Here is a 22,776-nt window from a genome sequence, read left to right as displayed (position 1 = left end):
TCAAAACACTTCAAATCGCTTCACAAAGATCAAGAAAAAAAAAACAACAGATCAGTCATAAAGGCAAATTACATATCTAAACAGTCTGTCAGCCTGGCCACTGCATAAACAAACTTAGATTTTAAACAATAAAAGGAACGGAGCTTACTTCGAGATAATCCGTTGGCGTTTTTATTACGAAAGAGAGAGACCGTCTGTTAATTTAAAGCAGTCACGTGGTCGACCGCTTGTTTGGACTATTAGAGAAGCGGGAGAGAAAGAGAGGGAAAAAAAATCTTGAATGAACGAACACAAGGCGTCCGTCTGTGTCCGGGCTGAGCAGATCAGATGGCGTTGGTCCGTTGATCTCAGCAGCTAGGCCTCATGCACACGCTGTCCGGAGCGGTAAGAGCAGAGGCGGGGTGGGAGTGGGGGCGGGGGGGGGGGGGGGGGTGTCTCCTAACACCAGATGAACTGGACGGGAAGAGGAAGAGTTCCGCTCTGCGCCTCAGCTTTATAGACTCGTCCAGCGGGCGGTCTCTGTAGGGGCCGGTATCCACCGGGGCGTGTCAGACTTGGCGTCACTTGATGACATCATCAAGCTGCTGCCGGCTGCAGAGGATCATGGGACATGGAGTCCCTGCTGGCGCTGATATTAACATGCTTTATTGTCTACGCTTCAGGGCGTAGATGGCACAGTCCTTTGTAGGGCTGCACGATATTAGGAAAAACTCCGATATTCGATTACAGTGCTTAATATTGCGATATCGATATTACTCACGATAAATGAACAAATACTAAAGTATGCAGTGTTGATGTCGTCTGGCGTGTGACGTCTGCTCTGGGTTCAAAGCAAATAAAAACTAATGTATGAATTCCATTACAACATAACATTTTTATTGCAGCTGCACCTGCTACTGTATTAGCAGCAAAACAACAAACTGCATGCATGCAGTTTCTCATTGACTTTAAAACATCACCTCCACCATAAAACTTTTTCTGATGCTCCAAATACAGAAAAACATCCCATAGCAGGGTTTTTTGAATAAATAGTTTAAACGTTAAATAATAGTTAACGTCACTTAAATGCAACAGCAAATTCTCTCATTGCTACTGAGCATTTTCTCCACTTATGTGGTTATGATATAAGGCTGTTGCTGTAACTGGGAAGTGAACTGTGCTGGGCCAAACTAGGAGAATATTAAGATTTTCTGAAGGAAAGAGAAAAACAATTGTCTACCTTTCAGAAGAGGAACTGGCAAAAAAAACTACATGGAAAATATGTGAAAACGTTTGTTTTTAACCCCAAATTGAACAAGTTTACCTCAGTGGCGGATCTAGGATTTTTCTGAGGGTGGGGCCATCAAGGGGCCACAATATTTATAGAGGGGCCACGAACAGTCCAACATACTTGCATACTATTCCCAGTTTTGTATGGTAGATACAGTTTACCCCAACACCATGTTGAAAAACATCAATGCAATTGTACATCAATTTTTACTGTACATTGACAAAATACAACCACACACAGCATTTGAGAAATTTTAGCATTCAATTTATTTTGCAAAGCCACAAATATCAGGTTAAAATATGTTTGTGTGTGGAAAAAACACCAGAAGAATATCACAGGACCCTCTGCTCTTGACTGGGAAATGTCTGGTGGGAAGTCAATTAAATAAGTCTGAGTCAGTTGCTTATATCTCTCAACCTTTAACATTCATGGCATTCAGAATCTGCAAGTGACTGACTGCAAAATTCAATTAAATTTAAAGAGCCTTTACAAAATGAGAAGCACACCACCAGGTCCTACTGGAACAGAACACCGTTCTGATGTCTGCGCAGGATTCTGTGCATCACACTGGAAGATGTCTGAAAACATCAAATGAGAAATTACCTAACATAAGCCAAATACATACACAAGCATTTATTACTTTCAAAGATCAATGTTTACCATTTGATCCTGCAGGATTAGCATTGATTGGTGACTCTGGTGGCCCAGCAGGATGGAAGGTTGAGTCATTAACTTCACTCTGGTTGTCTGAATTGGAGAGAGTCTTGTCCCAGTTTGCAGCTAAAATACAAATATATGTCAAACTCCAGCTAAATCCAGCCAAAACTTTGTTTTCTATGAGACCACATTTTTATTTATTTGAAATTGAAGACTTGAAAGATTGGACTATAAAGATGAGATGTGGTAGATGTAGACAAAGAAACCAATACAATTTAAATCCATTATGTTAATGTTATAGTAAACCACATCATCATGAAGCGGAAGAATTCAGTAAACATATGTGCCATTAGTACAAGATAACATCATTTAACAAATTTGAGATAATGGTGATTTTTTTTATTTTTACCTAGAATAATGGCAGGAAAAGTTGGACTAACAAAGGAATATCCAAAACACAAAATCTCTTTGGAAAACTTAACCCTGACCTTACTTAATCAACCAATTAGAAAATTCAGTGTTTCAAACAAGGACTTTTCCCACACATTTTACAATACATCAAAATGTCACAATTTAGGGAAACCTTGAAGGAATTGTGGGAAAGGAAACTTAACTGCAACATTACTGATGATGAATGGAAAGATGCTTTGAGAAACGTAAAATCATTTACTAAAGGGAAGCAACTTTGCCACTAATGATTTGTCACGATTAACAACTTCTATCAATTTAAACAATAATCCTTTATTTTTGGTGCTTGGAATAACTGACCCAATTATTACTGATAAATATTAAAAGCTCAATGCAAATTTTCTGTGCAAGAAAATGACTCCACATTAACTGGATCAGCTCCAAGATAAAATGGGAAAAGGTTATCCTCAATTATAAGCAGAACACAATGGGCAGCATTAGGTCGTTTATAAGTGGTCAGTCCGTCCTGCTGGATAATGTGGTGCAATCATGATCTTTTTACAAAAGATTATGCGATGGCGGTGAAAAGGGAGCTTGGGGGCGGTCTCTGCGTTGCCACGGACTTCAGTTTATCTTGGACATAACTTGCTTTTTATTGCGATCAAAGCCACACTCATTAAGCTTTTTTAACAAGCCGCTCCAGAAGGTGTCTGTCCCCGTGCAGTCTCTGGTGATCTGAGCTTCAACTCTTACGGAGAGGCTCCCCGGCCATCATCTCAGCTGATTCTGTTTAGAAAAGCCAAACTTACGGCCCATGTTTACTTTCATTTTCAATATAGTTGCCGGCCGGAGCTCGGCAGTAACTGCCCACGTGATCATGATACCCCCTTCTGTTGCGCCAAGTTGTAATATGCATTCACAAGTCCGGCGTTGCGGTGATATTAGTATCAACCGTGGCAGCACGAATGCCACAAAATTCCCGCAACACCATGCCGCCACGGCGCGTTTATATTACACGTACGCTGATTTCCCAGCATGGTATGTCCTACAAGAGGCTGTCTCTCGTGTTTATCTGACATGACTGTTGCACAATAAAGATTATATTCTTTCTGACCTGATAAAGGGGGAATGGAGGTCCCTTGCCCTGTTCCAGCCTCTGGTCTACTGCCTCCTGCTGCTCTCTCTCTGATTTCTCCATGCTCGTTTTCACCAGCTGACACACTCACTCTCTTGGGAAAAAACTGCAGAATTCCCGCCTGTATCTGACCCTTTCTTTTCATGTTCTCTATCAGACAGTGCCAACTATTAACACACGAAATGCAGATTACAAAAGAAGTACATGGATTAGCAAGGGCTAACGTTTTTTCACAAGCCCTTTTTAACATTACCTTTAACTAATGTCGGCATTGCTTTCCATTGGACTTATTGTCAGACTTGACTTACATGGCAACTGTGAGTAAACAGTGATTCGTGACTTACCAACAAACTCCTCATAACGTGGACTCTCATCAGATCCGATGTCGGTTGAAAAGTTCTCCCTTCTTGGAATCTTTCAAATCTTCTTCTGTTGGATTTCACACACTATTTTGCTCCTTAGCGCCACACGGCCACTAGTGTTTGGACTCGGAATTGCATCCACCTATAATCTCATCACCGCACAAAGGACAGATAAGTGACAGGACAGGGGCACTACAGGGGCCAATCATATTTCAGCAGAGGCCAGTGCCCCTGTGGCCCCGCCCCTAGAACCGCCAATGGTTTACCTAGATCTTAAAAAGCAGCTCAGATGATGAAACTGCAACTATGATTCTGATAACAAGCTAAAAAATTGAACTAGCTCCTCTTAAGACATCCGGCTAGCAGAGCTTCTGACTGACAGTTTATGTGCAGCAGCAAATCAACTATCCTGATTAACAAGGTTATAAAAGCTCATAAATGAAAAATCACTTTGATGTGTGGGGGAACTTTTCCAGGCCCTCTTTAGCAGGGTGGGACTGGGAGGAGAGTGCTGTAGCCTTTTAGCTGGAAGCTAACCGGAGCCTGTGGCTAACATCACAACCCGGTGGAACACTAGCGACATGAAGGTAGGTGGGTTGGTTCACCGGCACTTGTCGGAGTCAGCCCGGTTATTATCAGCTGCTTAACGACACCGAGCGGACTCACGTTCACGTTTGAAAGCAGCGCTGATTCCAGAAACATCAGCACAAAGTGCGTTTGTTAATCTGAGCCAGCATGACGAACAAGGGAACGGCGCCGCTAGCTCAGTTCAGGTGTTGCGTTCCATAAGGGTCTATGTAGGGGGCGGGCGTATTACGTGAACGGACCCATCTGATTGGCCGCATATCAGAAGGGCTACATTTGATTGGTCAAATAATACTTCCGCGTAAAAAACAGAGCTGGTTTACAAAAAGTTGATGTATGACACGGATGGAAATGTTTGAACCAAACATTTATCGCTGTTTTTGACGTGCTTTGCGATGGGCCTATCGCACGTCCTGTTATCCCGATGACGATAATTTTTCGATATATTGTGCAGCCCTAGTCCTTTGGAGAAAATACTGCGTAGTAATTTCCTCATGAGGGCAGGACCCCAACACCAGTGACGATCTCTAATCTCAAATGGTCACAGCGAGTGATGCTGACAGTGTTCTATAAACCTTTGTTCTGCCGTGAACAGTTGTTTCCACGAGGGTGTTGTTGTTTGAAACAGAAATTAGTGGTGACTAGGGATGAGTACCGAATTCGGTACTTTTTAAGGTACCGACCGAATTCCACAGTACCGACCGAACACCGATTCACGTCATTTCAAACGGTGCCTCGTTTCGGTACTGCCAAGACAGTTGCGCATGCGCAAGAGCGTTATGTCGCCGGTCCCTGCGAGCCCGTTGTAAACAGAGCAAGCATGGTAGAAAGAACGCACGCTAAAGCTTGGGTCCACTTCACTAAATGTGATGGGTAAATGGGTGATGAAACTAGCGACAGACAACGATCTAAGTGAGACATCCTCATCTTAATCTGCTCCAGTAGGTAAATAAAATGTTTAAGATAACGTTACCTTGATTTGTTAGCTTCCGTTTCGCTAATGGTGCGTTCGCTTTCTCCTCGGAACTCCGAATTTCCGACTAGAAGAACATGAACGCGCTCTAAAGTTTGGCTTTACTTTACTAAATGCGACGGGTGATTGGGTGAAGGTAAAACCAGTGACAACGATCTAAGTTTGAGGCATCATCGTTTTAATCTGCTCCAGCAGCTAAATAAACTAAGATAACGTTAGCTTGATATGTTAGCTTCCATTGCCACCGTTGTTATCAGCTAATGGTGCGTTCGCTTTCTCCTCGGAAATTCTAACTTCCCAGTAGGAAAAATCAAATGAAAAAGGACGGCAAAAGGAATGAAGATGCACAGTAAATTTAGTTCACAGTAAAGATGTTTGCTTCAGTTTAATTATCAGCTTATAAAACTACAAGGACGATGTTAAAATACAAACTTGTATGTTATTTATCGTGATATTTATCAAATATGGTTATATGTTGAGAAAAATACATATTTAATTATAAAAGAGAATTAAAATAATAAACACTCAAAAGTATCGAAAATTGGTACCGTTAAGTACCGGTATCGACTCGTAGGTACCGGGAATTAGTACCGGATTGATTCAAATGTCAAAGGTACCCATCCCTAGTGGTGACGCAGTAACACCGGTCAGGATATTAGATCTACTACCAGAGTGCAAGGTAAAGTGGGAAAATTAGAACGTCATTACTCAACTTAAAAGGTGAAACTAATACACGAGACAGACTCATTACATGCAAAGCTAGATATTTCAGGCCTCATTCAACGCCACAAATGCCACATTCAAAATCTCAGAAGGTTAGACTATATTACATGAAGTCACTAAAACAAGGACTTTAAATAGAGAAATGTCTGACATCTTAAGACGGCATGACCATGCATTTGGACTCTACTCACTCAGCATTTGGTTTGGACCCCTTCTGCTTTTCTGAAATAGATGAACTTTAGCACCAGCTTCCGTTATTTTGTGTAATGCAAAGTTGAGTGTAAAACATCATAAATTACATTTAACAAAAATAATGTTGCAAATATAAATGTAAGTGACCGATTAGTATCAACTGGTCAGAACTGATCTTTTTTTTCTCCATATGGAGGTTATTCACAGTTATCTAGTGTGCGTGTGTGTGTGTGTGTGTGTGTGTGCGTGCGTGCGCGTGCGCTTTGTCCAGATCTGTCTGTGGCAGGGTTGTCCAGTAATCGGAAGGTTGCAGGTGGTGGTCGGAGGGACCGGTGGCGCCTGTGCTCGGCAGCCTCTGTCACTGCGCCCCAGGGCAGCTGTGGCTACGATGTAGCTCATCACCACCAGTGTGTGAATGTGTGTGTGAATGGATGAGTGATGCATTGTAGTGAAAAGAGAAAGGCGCTATCCATGTTTATATTTAAATGTTGATAGAAAAGTGCCCTATCTTCTATTAATCAATGAAAACAAATCAATATAAAATAATCGTGATGCATCGGGATATCGAATTGAGTTGTTGACCCAATAATTGTAATCAAATCAGGAGACAAGTGAAGATTCACGCCTCTCTCCATGGATTCCACCCTGGTGCACCCAGCTATAGAGTGCAGCACCATTATTTTCTCTTTCACAAGGCTATGACCCCATATTAGAAAACAGTGTAAGACTGTTAATTTACTAGAAATTAGGACTGGAGCTGCTGGACAATACAGAAAAAAAGCTTATTGATTAAAAAAAAAACATATTGATCGGTATCAATAATTATTTAAACTATATGAAAAATGTAGAAAATACATTGTAAGTGCAGCCCTGGCCATGTTATGTCATTATTAGATGATAAAACATGTTGGTTGGTTTCCAGACTCGTTTCTATCGACTCTGTTGCAGACCGCTGTTGTTTGTTTAGTCAGACTTGTAAGAATGAAAATATCGCCACACGGGTGAGATACTGGAGCCTTTTTGGGACATCTTGTTTAAGTCACATTAAGTCTGTTTAGGCTTGAGAGGGGAGGGCTTGGTGATGGAGCGTGCTTGGGTCTGTCATTTTCATTGGTTGGGTGGAAGGAATGACTAGTATGAAGCTACCCGAGGTAGGAGGTGGGGGTCTCCGCCCTCCCTGCCCTGGGCGCCCTGTGTCTGTGCCTCGGCTGCTGCTGTGGATCTGCTGCTGTCGGGGCGGATGGCTCCCCTGATGGCGTTTCCTTATCTTAGCTGGTCTGGCTCATCTGAACTCAGTCCATTGTGTTTTTTTCCATGGGGGTGGGTGTGCGTGTGTGCCAGAGGATGAGTGCTGTGAAGGGTTTTTATTGTCGGACTGTTTTTAAAATTCTGGGGATGGGAGGGAATGTGGGTATGCGGCGCCTTTTTAATTGGTTTAGCACTTTGTTACATGTATTGTATGATTAAGTGCTATATAAATAAAGTTTGAGTTGAGTTAAAACAGGACTTTTCATGTTTTAGTGGTTTTAAGCTGGGCTGGGTGAAATGGACAAAAATACTATCACAACTAGGGATGTAAGAAAATGTCGATTATGGCAATATATCGTGATATTTTCCCCAGCGACATTATATCGATATTCAAAAGCTGTGTATCGAAAATATCGATATCGCAATATATCGTGATATATTTTCTTGCAAAAATGTATCGATATTCAAAAGTCGTGTATCTAATTTTTGGAAGAATTTACATGGAAACATTTGTGTATTTTCTTTTCTTGTGGTGCAATACAAACGCCGACCACTAGTTGGCAGCAGTGTGTAATGGTTTTGTTTCTACCATTGAAATGTAAATCCCTCTGTTATGGTTAAACATGTTAAGTATCAGTTTGGACTGTTTATTGAATTTTCCTATAATAAGTTTAGTCTAAAAAATCGCCAATATCGTCTGACTGAATGTATCGCAGTGTATCGTGATATATTGTATCGTCTCCCCTGTATCGTAATACATATTGTATCGCCAGAATTTCACCAGTACACATCCCTATCATCTAACGTTTAGTTCCTATTATCCTCAGGTTGCATGTGTAGCAGAAAGAGGCTAGTATTGTCCTTGTGTAGCCGTATGTGTTGCTCCACTGGTGGTGGTGGTGTATAACTTGATGAAATGTTTGTTTTCAGACAACTTGAGTGAAGCTTTGGAGAAGCTGAAGCTGGCGTCTACCGACAGCACCACTGACAGAGCAGAGAGCTGTCTGGACTGCCTGCTCAAGGCACTCGCCAACAACAGTGAGTAGAAAATCAAACCCTTTGCTCGGTGTTCTGTAGCTACTAGGGCTGAACTTTTCGGATTGAAATTGCGATATCGGACAACACAATCATGTGATTATCGAAGCTGCGGTCTGTTAACTGCTTTTGTCACATTTGTAAATGTTATCGTACGTTGTGAATATTGTGCTGAAGCTTAATTAGAAGAAAGTCATGAATCAAACTAACATCCCTATTTCTGCCAGAAAATGGTGATTTTATCTTTTCCTAAACTCGTTCAGCCCTAATGGGCAGACTCGTGGTTTGTCTTTGAGCTGCTCCAGACCTCAGTTGTTATATTTTTTAGTATTAGAGAAATTATTAGATAATATTAGAATCGTTTTTAGACAAGCATGCATTTAAGGTCTAGATTTCAATGTTGTCTCAGACTCTCAAGAGAGCTGTGCAAAAACAAATATCTGCAAACCTCAATGAGCTTTGAATCCATCAGTGCCATGAAGATGACCAGAATTTCTCAAATATGACACGAAAGACTGATAAAGTCCATCAGAAGTTGTCTCTGCTCCATAGCATTTTACAGATTTGACACCCTTCATTTTCAGTCTGCTTGTCTTTGGTTGCTGACTCCTTTGGTGCCTTCTTAGTGAGTTTCTATTCGACTCATTTAGGAGTCTGACAAGGAAGTTTGTTGTTTGTTGTCCATGTTTTGTATTGACTGTTGCCAAAACATAGAAGATAAAACCTACCCCATTTTCCTCTCCTGAAGACACCGAGGCCAGTATGAAGATCCAGGAGATGGATATCCTTCCTCTGCTCCCCACCCTGCTCAACCCCCAGTCTTCCTGCACTCCTAAAGTAGCCAACATCATAGCTGAAGTAGCCAAAAATGGTGAGTTACACCTTTCACACTAATCCATCCTGGTTCGAGATGACTTCCTTCAGGTTTGGCTTACTTCCAGTCTTTAACTGTAATTATAATTGAATGGATATTTTGGAGCAGCGTCTCCCATGAACGCAGGGGGGGGGGGGGTTTCGTAGGTGTGGCGCTGGAGTTTCAGGTGTGGTGCCGCACCTATGAGGTAATAGTGCGTTATTCACCGTTCATTTTTGAACACACAGTTAACACACAGGCTTCCAAACCTTTTGGACGTCTTCTGAGATTTAGTTTGAACAAATATCCCTCCCCAGTTTCAGCTGTTTGTCCCAGTGAATCAAAAAGGTCTGGTCTGAACACAGTTCATATGTGCCTGTTTAAGTCAGCTGGGAAAGAAAGTAGCTTCAGAAGACAGGATTTGGAATATTATTTCTAGTGATGCACTGATATGAAATATTTGGGCCGATACCGATTTCCGATGTTAAGATCACGGTTATGGCCGATAACCAATATTTGCAGATATCGATATGCTGACGTTAATGCTTCTAAAAGAGTGGTGTGACAACAGGTCAAAGTTTGAGGCTCAGCCACGCCCACACCTTTCAACTTTTGAAAAATCCTACGGTTAAAATTTCCCCCCCATGTCTTAAGAGTATATAGCAGAAGTTTGAAGGCGATTGGTGAAAAGGGCGATGGGCCACTAAATTGATAACTTGGACCAAAATGGCTGACTTCATGTGCGACATTGACCTTAGCGCCAAGAGAATTTTTTGTAGGTCCTGAGACACCACATTAGTGTACCAATTTTTGTAATCCTCTGTCAAAGCGTGGCTTGTGGCTGACAGTTTTAATGGTCCTGGGGTCGCTATTTGAGAAAATAGGCCACGCCCACCAACTTCTCCTGTCCATTCCTATTGGGGGTCAAACTAGGATCACTCACCAGAATTTTCGTGGCGATGTCACGATAACAAAGGAAATGAGACGCAAACGTATTTCCATGGCGTGATGGCAAATTTCACCATGCTCCTAAAGCCCCGCCGTTTTTTGAAACCTGCCAATACTGGACACCAATTGACCTCAAATTGTCTACTGCTATTTGCCAGAGATTGCTGGTGATTGGGTGAAAGGAGTCCAATAGGGAACAGTGAAAACAAGAGTGGTGTGACAACAGGTCAAAGTTTGAGGCTCAGCCACGCCCACACCTTTCAACTTTTGAAAAATCTAACGGTTGAACTTTTTCCCCCTATGTCTTAAGAGTAGCAGAATTTTGAAGGCGATTGGTGAAAAGGGCGATGGGGCATCACTCTCCAAACGACGTGTGCGAAAACCACTAAATCGACTACTTTGACCAAAATGGCCGACCTGTGCGACTTTCCCCTTGGCTTCAAGAGGCTTTTTTTGTAGGTCCTGAGACACTACATTAGTGTACCAAATTTCATAATCCTCAGTCAACTCATAGCTTGGGGCTGACAGTTTTAATGGTCCTAGGGGGCGCTATTTAAGAAAATAGGTCATGCCCACCAGATTTTCACATCAGATTTTTTGTGAGACCGGACTAGGCTCACTCACCAGAAGTTTCGTGGTGATATCTTTAGAAATGACGAAATAGGAGGCAAACGAATGGCCACGGCAGTACGCCTGACTTTGCTGCGCCGCCACAGCCCCGCCCTCTTTTGAAAATTCCCATAAAGTGACGCCAAGCAACCCCCACTTATCTTGAGTTACCAGCTACAAATTTGTGGTGATTACATGAAATGGGGCTATTTGGGACCTATCACAGTAAAACTTGACCTTTTTGGTCCTGAGGGGGTGGGGCTTGCGTGATGTCATCATCCGACCATTCAATTTAGTTCGTGGTTGGATGACAAATGACCATAGAAATTTTTGTAACTCTATTCCATTCGGTTATGAAGTTATAGTCATTTATGTTTTTTTTGGCGAGTAGTCGAACTTCGAGGCATGGCCCCGCCCCCTCAGCGTATACGAAAAGTCAGTTTTAATTTTTCTCTTTGATCGTCCGTCCCTTCTGAGCAATTTTTCACAAATTTCGAGATGATCGTGCGAAAAATGATCGAGTAAATCAATCAGAAGCGGACCCTAAAAACGGCCAAAACGGGTAAAAATCACCAATTCAACCCAAAATGGCCAACTTCCTGTTTGATGTTGACCATGGTTGCAGGAGGCTTTTCTGTGCAGACTGTTGAGCACTACAGGTGTACAAAATTTCATAACTGTTCGATAAACTAAGGTTTATGGAGGGGGTATTTTCCACATTGTAGGGGGCGCTATTCAGCCATTTTCTTTGCGATTTTTTTGGGATCTTTAAAATACAAACTTTTCACCGGGCTGACATGTGTGCAAAAAATCCTGAGTTTTTGGGAATGTTAAGGCCTCCAAAAAGCCAATTTACTTGGCGGAAGAAAAATAAACATTAGAAAAACAATAGGCCTTTGCGGCGCTTACGCTGCTCGGGCCTAAAAAATGTTTTTTCTGTCATCCACACTTTTATATGGTTAGTCCTTTGTGCACGCTGTTAGTATAACTAGCCTCTACAGCGATCCTCCAGGAACATAGGTGCACTTATGGAGGGCATTTATTTTTCATTATTTCTTATTGTGTGTACAAAAATGAATCCGAAATGAAAGGAAATCTGTGTAGACTTTAAAAGGTTCTGAGTTTACAAGAGTGCAACTAATGACCACTTGCCAGCAGTTGGCCGAGCCTGGCAGCACCCCGCTGGAGTTATCTGTCACTGCTTCTAGAAATGTCTGTAATCAGCCAAGTGGCTGCTGGTCTAAAGCAGCTCCTGCCTTTGCTGCCAGATTATATTATTTAAAGGTGCAGACTGTAACCTTTATATGTACAGTATGTTTTAAATGTCTCTTTTATGTTTATCTCTTCATTTCTTTAAAAGTACATCGCTTTTTCGAGAGCCTTGAATAATGAGATAAATATTGTTATTATTATTATTATTTATTGTTATTATTTATTGTTATTGTTGTTTTAGAATAATACGAGCAGCAACAACAACAACAACAACATTCAGTTTCCCACTGGGATCAATAAAGTATTTTTGAATTTTGAATTATCCATTAAAATGGTGTAAAAAAACTAGAGATGTGATTATTTACTGTTTATTTATCACTGAGAGTTGCGGTAAAATTCAAAGTTAGACATGTTGAAGAACACAAGCAATGGTGCAAATCTGTCCAATACTTACATTTTTATTTATTTAGCGGTACTTTATTAGAATCACTTTTCAGTTTTCTTTCAAAATAAAACAAATGCAAAGCAGCTGAAGTAAAAGCAGAAATATTAAAAACAAAAGCTCGGAAGAAAAAAAGAATAAAACAAAGTGAAATAATGATAATATTAATAGTACAATTAAACAAAGAATTCTAACTAACAGCAGTTCCCAAACTTGTTACACCAGGACGTGGCCATCTATCTATCTATCTATCTGTCTGTCTGTCTATCTATCTATCTATCTATCTATCTATCTATCTGTCTGTCTGTCTGTCTGTCTGTCTGTCTGTCTGTCTGTCTGTCTGTCTGTCTGTCTGTCTACAGTTGTGGTCAGAAGTTTACATACACTTGTAAAAAATATAATATAATGGCTCTACTGAGTGTCCCGTTATTTCTAAAACTCTGATTTTTCTCTGATAGAGTGATTGGAACAGATACTTCTTTGTCACAAAAAACATTCATGAAGTTTGGTTCTGTAATGTCTTTATTATGGGTTAACAGAGAAAAGTGATCACATTTGCTGGGTCACAAATATACATACAGCAGTGCTAATATTTGGTTACATGTCCCTTAGCCATTTTCACTTCAATTAGGCGCTTTTGGTAGCCATCCACAAGCTTCTGGCAAGCTTCTGGTTGAATCTTTGACCACTCCTCTTGACAGAATTGGTGAAGTTCAGTTAAATTTGATGGCTTTCTGACATGGACTTGTTTCTTCAGCACTGTCCACATGTTTTCAATGGGGTTTAAGTCAGGACTTTGGGAAGGCCATTCTAAAACCCTTATTCTAGCCTGATTTAGCCATTCCTTTACCACTTTTGATGTGTGTTTGGGGTAGGGCTGGGGGTAAACGATTATTTTTTAAACGATTATTCTGACGATTATTTTATCGAATAGTCGACTATTCTAATGACTATTTAGAAAATTAATCTAATGATTATTTTTCTATTGCACAATTAACAAAAACCAGAAAATCTCTAATAAATTCCTCAAAAAAATTGATAAATTCTTACTGTAAGAGAATAAACACTACAGGCCTTCCATTTTGTATAACACTGCGTTTATTGTGTTGCGGTTGGTTATGTTCTGGTGACATGTAGAACTTGGGAGTGCAGGCTGCTGCCTGAGAGGTGGTAGAAGATGGAGTGTCTCCATGCTGCTTTGTTTTGGTCACTTATGTGCGTGAGGCGAGTGGTCTTACGGGTTAAACCAAACTCAGGTGATATTTTACACTAAACCGAAAACCCACAACACTAAATGTAATAAAAGGGAGATCTACACCACAAAAAAGATGAACTCTAAACCAAAACGTAACGGCTTATCCCAACGCAAGAAGCTGTTAGCGAAGATGCTAACAGTAGCTTTACCAATGTTAAGTTCAAGTTACCAAGTTTAAATAAACCAAAAACACCCAGCAGCAAACAGACCAGCACGGAGGAGAGACTGCTACCACCAAAACAGCTCTCCTCATGTCTGAAAGAAGCTCCTTAATGAAGGGAGAAGCGCTCCCGGTGATTCTCTACATCTGCGATAGACACGAAGCAGCGCATCTGACCCCGGAAGTTGTTGTCCGTTGCCGGGAGACGAAGGCGGGCAAAACAGGAAAATAATCTAGTAGTGGACGGACGTTGTTCCGGGTCTTCGGTATTTGGCGGAGATGTTAGTGAAGGCGGAGAAGAGGGCGAACTAGAGGAAAAACAGGCAGATTCCTCCTCTATTTACAAACTCCTGGGGATGCAACAAGTGGGCGCGGTGCGTCGACTTCCGGATCTGACGTCGACAAATTTTTAGAATCGAGCCGTCGACTTCGTCGAGGCTTCGCTACAGCCCTAGTTTGGGGTCATTGTCCTGTTGGAACACCCAACTGCGCCCAAGACCCAACCTTCGTGCTGATGATTTTAGGTTATGTTGAAGAATGTGAAGGTAATCCTCCTTCTTCATTATCCCATTTAATCTCTGTAAAGCACCAGTTCCATTGGCAGCAAAACAGCCCCACAGCATAATATTCCCACCTCCATGCTTGACTGTAGGCATGGTGTTCTTGGGGTTAAAGGCCTCACCTTTTCTCCTCCAAACATATTGCTGGGCATTGTGGCCAAAAAGCTCGATTTTTGTTTCGTCTGACCACAGAACTTTCCTCCAGAAGGTCTTATCTTTGTCCATGTGATCAGCAGCAAACTTCAGTCGAGCCTTAAGGTGCTGCTTTTGGAGCAAGGGCTTCCTTCTTGCACTGCAGCCTCTCAGTCCATGGAGATGCAAAACACGTTTGACTGTGGACAATGACACCTGTGTTCCAGCAGCTTCTAATTCTTGGCAGATCTGCTTTTTGGTGATTCTTGGTTCACTCTTTACCCTCCTGACCAATTTTCTCTCAGCAGCAGGTGATAGCTTGCATTTTCTTCCTGATCTTGGCAGTGATGAAACAGTGCCATGCACCTTATACTTTCAAACAATTGTTTGCACTGTTGCTCTTGGGACCTGCAGCTGCTTTGAAATGGCCCCAAGTGACTTTCCTGACTTGTTCAAGTCAATAATTCGCTTTTTCAGATCCATGCTGAGCTCCTTTGACTTTCCCATTGTAGCATTTGTGGGCGTTTGTATCCAATGAGCCCTATTTACCTGGCCTAAGAGAAGTCACCCGCTGTAGTCACTCATAATCACTCACAAGAAGTTAAGAGGCCATGCTATGAAGCTCAGTTCACTGACACGTTTCTAAGTCACCAAAATTGCTAGTTCATGTTGCTGTATGTATATTTGTGACCCAGCAAATGTGATCACTTTTCTCTGTTAACCCATAATAAAGACATTAAAGAACCAAACTTCATGAATGTTTTTTGTGACAAAGAAGTATCTGTTCCAATCACTCTATCAGAGAAAAATCAGAGTTTTAGAAATAACGGGACACTCAGTAGAGCCATTATATTATATTTTTTACAAGTGTATGTAAACTTCTGACCACAACTGTATCTATCTATCTGTCTGTCTGTCTGTCTCCCACCCACCATAAACAGTAACTCGACAGACAGGGTTAAAAAAATATGATGGACCTTTTCCCCCATCACTTTCATTTTTGAAATAGTAATGAATAAACATTTAATACCATTACAATTTTCTTTGATTTAGTTTAAAATGAATACTTGGATTGCCCAGGTAGCACATAAACGATGCAATTTAACGGTTTCTCTTAAAGTAGGAACATTTAACCTCTAGCCAGATGCTGCGATGTAAACCTGAACTGGTCACCTGCTTGTGCGTAATCAAAGGTCTCTAATGGGGCTTGCTGAAAAGCCTGGAGTCATGATGAAGTTCTGGATTTAGCCTCAGACAGGCTCATGGCTGTTTTAATGTCCTGCCTGAATCTGCACTCCGCTGCCACACGGACCAACAAGCCATCCTGGGGGTGAGGTTCATAACTGGGGAGATTGCTCTTGTATTTATGAACCCTAAAAAGAAGCTTCTATTTTCATTTAGAGAAATTTTGTTGTTTTAAAATCAATTAAAGGCTGCCCTTTGTCACTGATTCTGTTCATAACCTTCATGGACAGGATTTCTAGACGCAGCCAAGGTGGTGGCCTGAGGGTCAGGTCTCTGCTTTTTGCAGATCCAATCCAATCCAATCCAATTTTATTTATAAAGCGCATTCACAAGGCATTACAACCAAACAAGGCGCTGTACACTAAAAATGTTGGTTAATTAAACAGGCATTATATAAACATGTCGAACACAGATAAAAGATAAAAAGGAAATACAACAAAATTCCCAAAAATAACAGCTAAAAATCAGTAAGACACAGGGTGAAGTAAAAATAGGAAAAAACATTTTACAAAGAACCTCAATAGTACGGAAGTCGATACTTGTGGGGTCAGTTTATAAACAGTGCAGATGTCAGTGAGGTCTATAATTATGTTATATAAGCTAGGTTGAAGTAGTGAGTTTTCAGGCGTGATTTAAAAATGCTAGCTGTTGGTGCTAGCCTCACTAGCAGTGGTAATGCGTTCCACAGCTTCGGTGCACAGACAGAGAAAGCCCTCTCTCCACGGCTTTTTAAACGAGCATTGGGAACAGCTAGGAGGAGCTTATCTTCAGACCTGAGAGCACGCGGCGGGTTGTAGTAATGGACCAGTTCACACAGATATGGAGGAGCTTGATGGTTCAAGGATTTGTAAGTGAGAAGCATAATTTTGAAGTTTATCCTGAACTGCACGGGCAACCAGTGGAGAGATTTCAGAATTGGAGACATGTGTTGTCTTCTGTCAGCTCCAGTCAGCAACCTAGCTGCTGAATTCTGGACCAGCTGAAGTCTAGAAAGAGCTGCTTTACTGATGCCGTATAAGCAGGAGTTAGAGTAATCCAGCCTTGAGGTGATAAAAGTGTGGACCACGGATTTCAGAAGACGGACACTCAGGATGTGCTTTAGTTTCGAGATGCGTCTTAGTTGATGCGTCAGATGATGTGGTCCTGTTGGCTTCATCAGAACGTGATCTCCAGCTTTTGCTGGAGCGGTTTGCAGCCGAGTGTGAATCAGCTGGGATGAGAATCAGCTCCTCTAAATCTGAGACCATGGTCTTGATTCGGACATGGACGTAATTTGGGGGGGGGGGGGGAACATGCCCCCCCCACTTTTTCCAAAGTCAAGTTTTGACCCCTGCACTTTTTACCATCCAAAAACAATATTACGCTATATTAAATTGACACTGGTTGAGCTCTAGGACCAAGCAGAAAACAACTGTTTGTGTTGAAGCCTGTTTCCCATTAGAGCATACTGTATAGATACCCCCCCCCCCCAGTGTCCCCCCCACTTCTAAAGTGAAAATTACGTCCATGGATTCGGAAAAGGGTAGAATGCCTTCTCCGGGTCAGGGATGAGGTCCTGCCCCAAGTGGAGGAGTTTAAGTATCTCGGGGTCTTGTTCACGAGTGAGGGAAAACTGGAGCGTGAGATAGACAGGTGGATCGGTGCTGCATCTGCAGTGATGCGGGCGTTGTACCGGTCTGTCGTGGTGAAGAGAGAGCTGAGTGAGAAGGCAAAGCTCTCAATTTACCGGTCGATCTACGTTCCTACCCTCACCTATGGTCATGAGCTTTGGGTAGTGGCCGAAAGAACGAGATCGTGGATACAAGCGGCCGAAATAAGTTTTCTCCGCAGGGTGGCTGGGCTCTCCCTTAGAGATGGGGTGAGAAGCTCGGCCATTTGGGAGGGGCTCAGTGTAGATCAGCTGCCCCTCCATGTCGAGAAGAGCCAGTTGAGGTGGCTCGGGCATCTGGTCAGGATGCCTCCTGGACGCCTCCCTGGTGAGGTTTTCCGGGCACGTCCAACCGGGATGAGACCTAGAAAGACCCAGGACACGTTGGAGGGACTATGTCTCTCACCTGGCCAGGGAACACTTTGGATTCCCCCGGAGGAGCTGGCCCAAGTGGCTGGGGAGAGGGAAGTCTGGGCCTCTCAAAGAGGATGATGCATGTGTTGAGTGTGAGCTGAGCCCCTGCTGGCAACATAGCGTAAAATACATGAGGAGTCAATTTCACGCTTGCAAACAATATCAGCTGAGATAGCAAACTGGACTGATGCAGAAAGCTGGGAGCTTCTGTCCGTTAGAGTTGAAGACAAGACGGTTCACAGGCACTGCAAAGGACAGCCACCTTTTGGAACAGCTCATGAAAAAACTTGAGCGTGGCTTTAATCGTGATAAAAAACAAGTTGCATCCAAGCTAAAAGGATGTCTGCAACAGCACGGACGCTACCCCTTTACACCGCCATTGGGTAATCTTTTGTGAAAAGCGCATTGCTGCCACACCACTTGCAAATGACCAAAGCCTTCCTGATTCCCCGTCCACTTTGCAGCACTTTGTCTCAGTTTTGGTTTTTTACCCAAGAAAGGAGAGCGACCAGTAGAGGTGCTGAAAAAAATCGATTCAAGTCTGAATCGGGATTCTTGTTTATAAAGATTCAGAATCGATTCACAAAGGTTCAGAATTGATTCCAAGAACTGAAATATTTGGCATGTTACAGGTCCGAGATGCACTTTTTTGACCTTTGTTAGGAGAGTCAGTACTCCGTTTACTTTTGTGGTCCCATAAATTGAGATGATTTATGTTTGAATCTGCTAAGAGGGCACTTGAATGTCATTGTTTCCATACTCAGAAATTTGAGATATTCTCATATTTATTTTCTAAGTTGATACATGAGTACTCAGGATTACTCATGTAACTTGTTTCTACACATACTTGAAAAGTATTTGACCGTATTACTTTCAAAGCTACTGTTAATAACTACAGATTAGTTATATTTTACAAGGTAAGCAAAAATAAATGTTGCATTTTGGTCAAAAGATTGTTTCTGTTTACAGTTTTAGAATCACTTTAGTTTACCTTGTAAATTAGCATTTTTGGAGCATGACCAGTTTAAAGTCAAATAAAAATGTCCCATAGCTTTAACTAACTTGTACAACAAAGTAGTTCATCCTGGAGCTGACCCTCTTTGTTAATACTGATTGTGAATCGATTTAAATTGAGAATTGAGAATCGATTCTGAATCGAATCGGCACCCCAAGAATCGGAATCGAATCAAATCTTGAGTTGCTCTGAGATTCACATCCCTAGCGAACAGAGGCAGTTGAAGAGTCGTGTTGCTGTTAGTCAATCATAGGGGAGATGTTTGCATACCATAAATATTTATGAGTAAGACTCTTAATCCTGCCCCCCCCCCCCCCCCCCAACTTCTACTGCCTGAAACTGGAGCATTAGAGCTTTTTTCCCCCACAGAAAACAACTCACCAAGCATTCATTGATACACGATAGCACAGCAAATTTATATGTACGTAAAAAAAAAGTGTGATTAATAGTTTTAAACCTTACAAGAACTACCTTTTGTTAGACTAGAATTAAGCCTTGCATGGTTTTAGAACAGTTCTTAGTAGGGCTGCACAATATATAGCAAATATATCGTTATCGCGATATCAGCATGCGCAATATGCATATCGCAAAGAACAGCTAAATATTGCAATGAATGGTCAGCTCAAATGTTTGCTACACATAATGCATTCTGTCCATCAAACGGAAGCATGATGTTTTTTTAACTAATCAAATAGAGCTCTTAACCCATTTGGCCAATTGGGTGGGTTCTCATAGGTTAGATGCCGCGCCGACACTTAATTTGGATGGTTAGCAAACACCTGAGTTAGCTTTGCTCTGCTCTTTCTGCTGATTCTGCTTTTCCCGGGATCCACTGAATCCCTTTTCTTGTTCATTTAGTTTTTCCCTTTCCTCACATCTTTTGCTTTTCTCATTTTTACAATATTTTTTGTAATTTTTTAATTTCTTTGTTTTTGATAATTTTTGTTCCTGAGTTAAGATTTTATTTATCGCATGTAATATCGTCATCGCAATATAAATCACTGTTATCACAGGTTTTTGTAATATCATGCAGCCCTAGTTCTTAGTCTTCTTTAATGGGTCATTAATTCTCTATTTAGGACTATTTTCTAAAATAGGACGGAACTGATAGGAATTAGAGGTTTTGTCTTGATCTAACATATTAGCTGCTGTTAACCTTGACTGATGCGAACAATGTCTCAGGGCTAATTTCTTCTTCCATGTTGTTGTGTTTAGAGTTCATGCGGAGCCCCTGTGTGGACGCGGGCCTCATCCCTCCTCTAGTTCAGCTGTTAAACTCCACCGACCAGGAGGTTTTACTGCAGACTGGACGAGCTCTTGGTAACATCTGCTATGACAGCCGTAAGTAGGAGTTTGGTTTACTTTCACAAAACTGAGTCACACTTTTCATCATAGGCAAAATACAGGATGGATACCAACACCCAACTTGTTAAGGTTTTCTGTTTATTGTTGTTTTTTCCCTAATAACCACACAGGGATTTTATTACTGGTGGTTTTAAATGAGTATGGTTTTATAGAATGAAATAAATATAGTTATAGTTTGTTTCTAGAAAAATAATTGAACCTTGCTCACGACTCGGTGACAGTCTTGTGTTTCATGTCGTATAACATGATTCATCTCTCAAAAATTGGGTTTTACATATAAAATTAGTCGGTTCTTAGCATAAGGTCCTTTTAGATCTGAGATGAAAGACATTTATGACAGGTTCCATCAGTAATTTAGTACAAACCAACCCACAGTTAGAAGACGCACAATCCCGTCCTTACTGCTTCTGTAAGAATTAATACCAGCTGGCCAATAAAACCTATTTTCATGACTGCTTATCAGCCTGTGATGACAGAAAGCAGGAAGTAGAAATGGCATGGTTGTGTGTCAGCCAGGGGTCGGGGTGCTGGCACCTCTACGTGCTCGTATAGGCCACTTCAGGTTTTACAAGCCAGAACTGAAGAAACACAGTCGTGGTATTGTACTAATTAATAAATATACATGGCTAGGTTAGCTCTATATTGCATTTTAATTATTGTAATTATTTAGTGATTAACTTATTGAACATTAATGCATTGTTTGTTTTTGAGGTTTATATTCTTTTTTTTATATTACATTTTTTTTATATTGCTTTTACTATTTTCATTAATGACTTAGTTCACTGAAATTACTCATTATTTTGTATTATTGTAATTATATAAAAGTGAAACTTAAAAGGCAATACATAAATCCGTAATATATGCCAAGAGTAACACGTCTTCAAATACCTGGTTTTCTTCTTCCTTTCACTTTGTCTTTTTCCTGCTCTTTAAACATTGATGCACAGTAAATACCATCACTTTAGCCTTGTGCAGGGGTAGGCAACTCTGTCCTAGAGAGCTGCAGTCCTGCATGTTTTCCAGTCATGCGTGAACTTGCACCTTCTAAATGGCTGAACATACCTGATCCAGGTAATCAACAGCAGGAACAACTAAGATAGTTGGAAAACCAGCAGGACTCCTTCAGTGAAGGAGGAAAATTGAGGGTGTAATATTAATTTACGCAGCTCTAACTACGGCAGAGCTGAGGCAAACCAGGCGTTCTTCATCAAAGGGCTTGTCCGTGGACTAAGAGTCCCGGTTGGAGAATAGGTTTGAAAGTCAGAGTCTTCTTCCGTTGATCAGGATGGTTTCAGTCGTACGTTGATGAGTATCTTGAAGTCCAGGTCCAGAGCGTAATAACGTAGTTCGGAACATGAAGCGCAAAGTTCCAACTTCTCAATAGGAAGACTTCATGGTCCTTCCGTGGCGTGTTGAGACGGTTGTCCAATTGTCTGGGAGCTGATCTTGTCCCCGAAAAGTCCTACAGGTCCTTGACCGTGAAACCAGTCCGGAGATTTGGGTGCAAGTGCTCGAAGTAGTTATCCTTCCCAGCGTCTCTTCTTCGCTGTGTCCTGTTGTAGTTGCGTCCAGGGGGTCTTCAGCCGAGGTGGATGCAGGTAGGGATGGGTACCTTTGACATTTGAATCGATCCGGTACTAATTCCCGGTACCTACGAGTCGATACCGGTACTTAACGGTACCAATTTTCGATACTTTTGAGTGTTTATTATTTTAATTCTCTTTTATAATTAAATATATATTTTTCTCAATATATATATATATATAACCATATTTGATAAATATCACGATAAATAACATACAAGTTTGTATTTTAACATCGTCCTTGTAGTTTTATAAGCTGATAATTAAACTGAAGCAAACATCTTTACTGTGAACTAAATTTACTGTGTATCTTCATTCCTTTTGCCGTCCTTTTTCTTTTGATTTTTCCTACTGGGAAGTTAGAATTTCCGAGGAGAAAGCGAACGCACCATTAGCTGGTAACAACGGTGGCAATGGAAGCTAACATATCAAGCTAACGTTATCTTTAACAGTTTATTTAGCTGCTGGAGCAGATTAAAACGATGATGCCTCAAACTTAGATCGTTGTCGCTGGTTTTACCTTCATCCATTCACCCGTCGCATTTAGTAAAGTAAAGCCAAACTTTAGAGCGCGTTCATGTTCTTCTAGTCGGAAATTCGGAGTTCCGAGGAGAAAGCGAACGCACCATTAGCGAAACGGAAGCTAACAAATCAAGGTAACGTTATCTTAAACATTTTATTTACCTACTGGAGCAGATTAAGATGAGGATGTCTCACTTAGATCGTTGTCTGTCGCTAGTTTCATCA

The 22,776-nt window shown here is 41.4% G+C and overlaps 1 protein-coding gene across 2 annotated transcripts in view; it reads left to right on the top strand.

Moving 5' to 3' along the window:
- Nucleotides 1-22,776, top strand: part of rap1gds1 (RAP1, GTP-GDP dissociation stimulator 1) — a 59,427-nt gene that overhangs the window by 2,891 nt on the left and 33,760 nt on the right. For both annotated transcript variants that reach the window (XM_015958186.3, XM_015958185.3), the window contains exons 2-4: nucleotides 8,484-8,591; nucleotides 9,337-9,459; nucleotides 20,297-20,422. In XM_015958186.3, coding sequence (XP_015813672.1) covers nucleotides 8,484-8,591; nucleotides 9,337-9,459; nucleotides 20,297-20,422 — 357 coding nt within the window. The remainder of the gene's footprint in view (nucleotides 1-8,483; nucleotides 8,592-9,336; nucleotides 9,460-20,296; nucleotides 20,423-22,776) is intronic.

The sequence above is a fragment of the Nothobranchius furzeri genome, chromosome 3 (assembly GCF_043380555.1).
Source record: "Nothobranchius furzeri strain GRZ-AD chromosome 3, NfurGRZ-RIMD1, whole genome shotgun sequence".
Lineage (NCBI taxonomy): Eukaryota > Metazoa > Chordata > Actinopteri > Cyprinodontiformes > Nothobranchiidae > Nothobranchius > Nothobranchius furzeri.
Note: the sequence above shows the minus strand (reverse complement) of the source record. Positions and strands in the feature narration are given on the sequence as shown.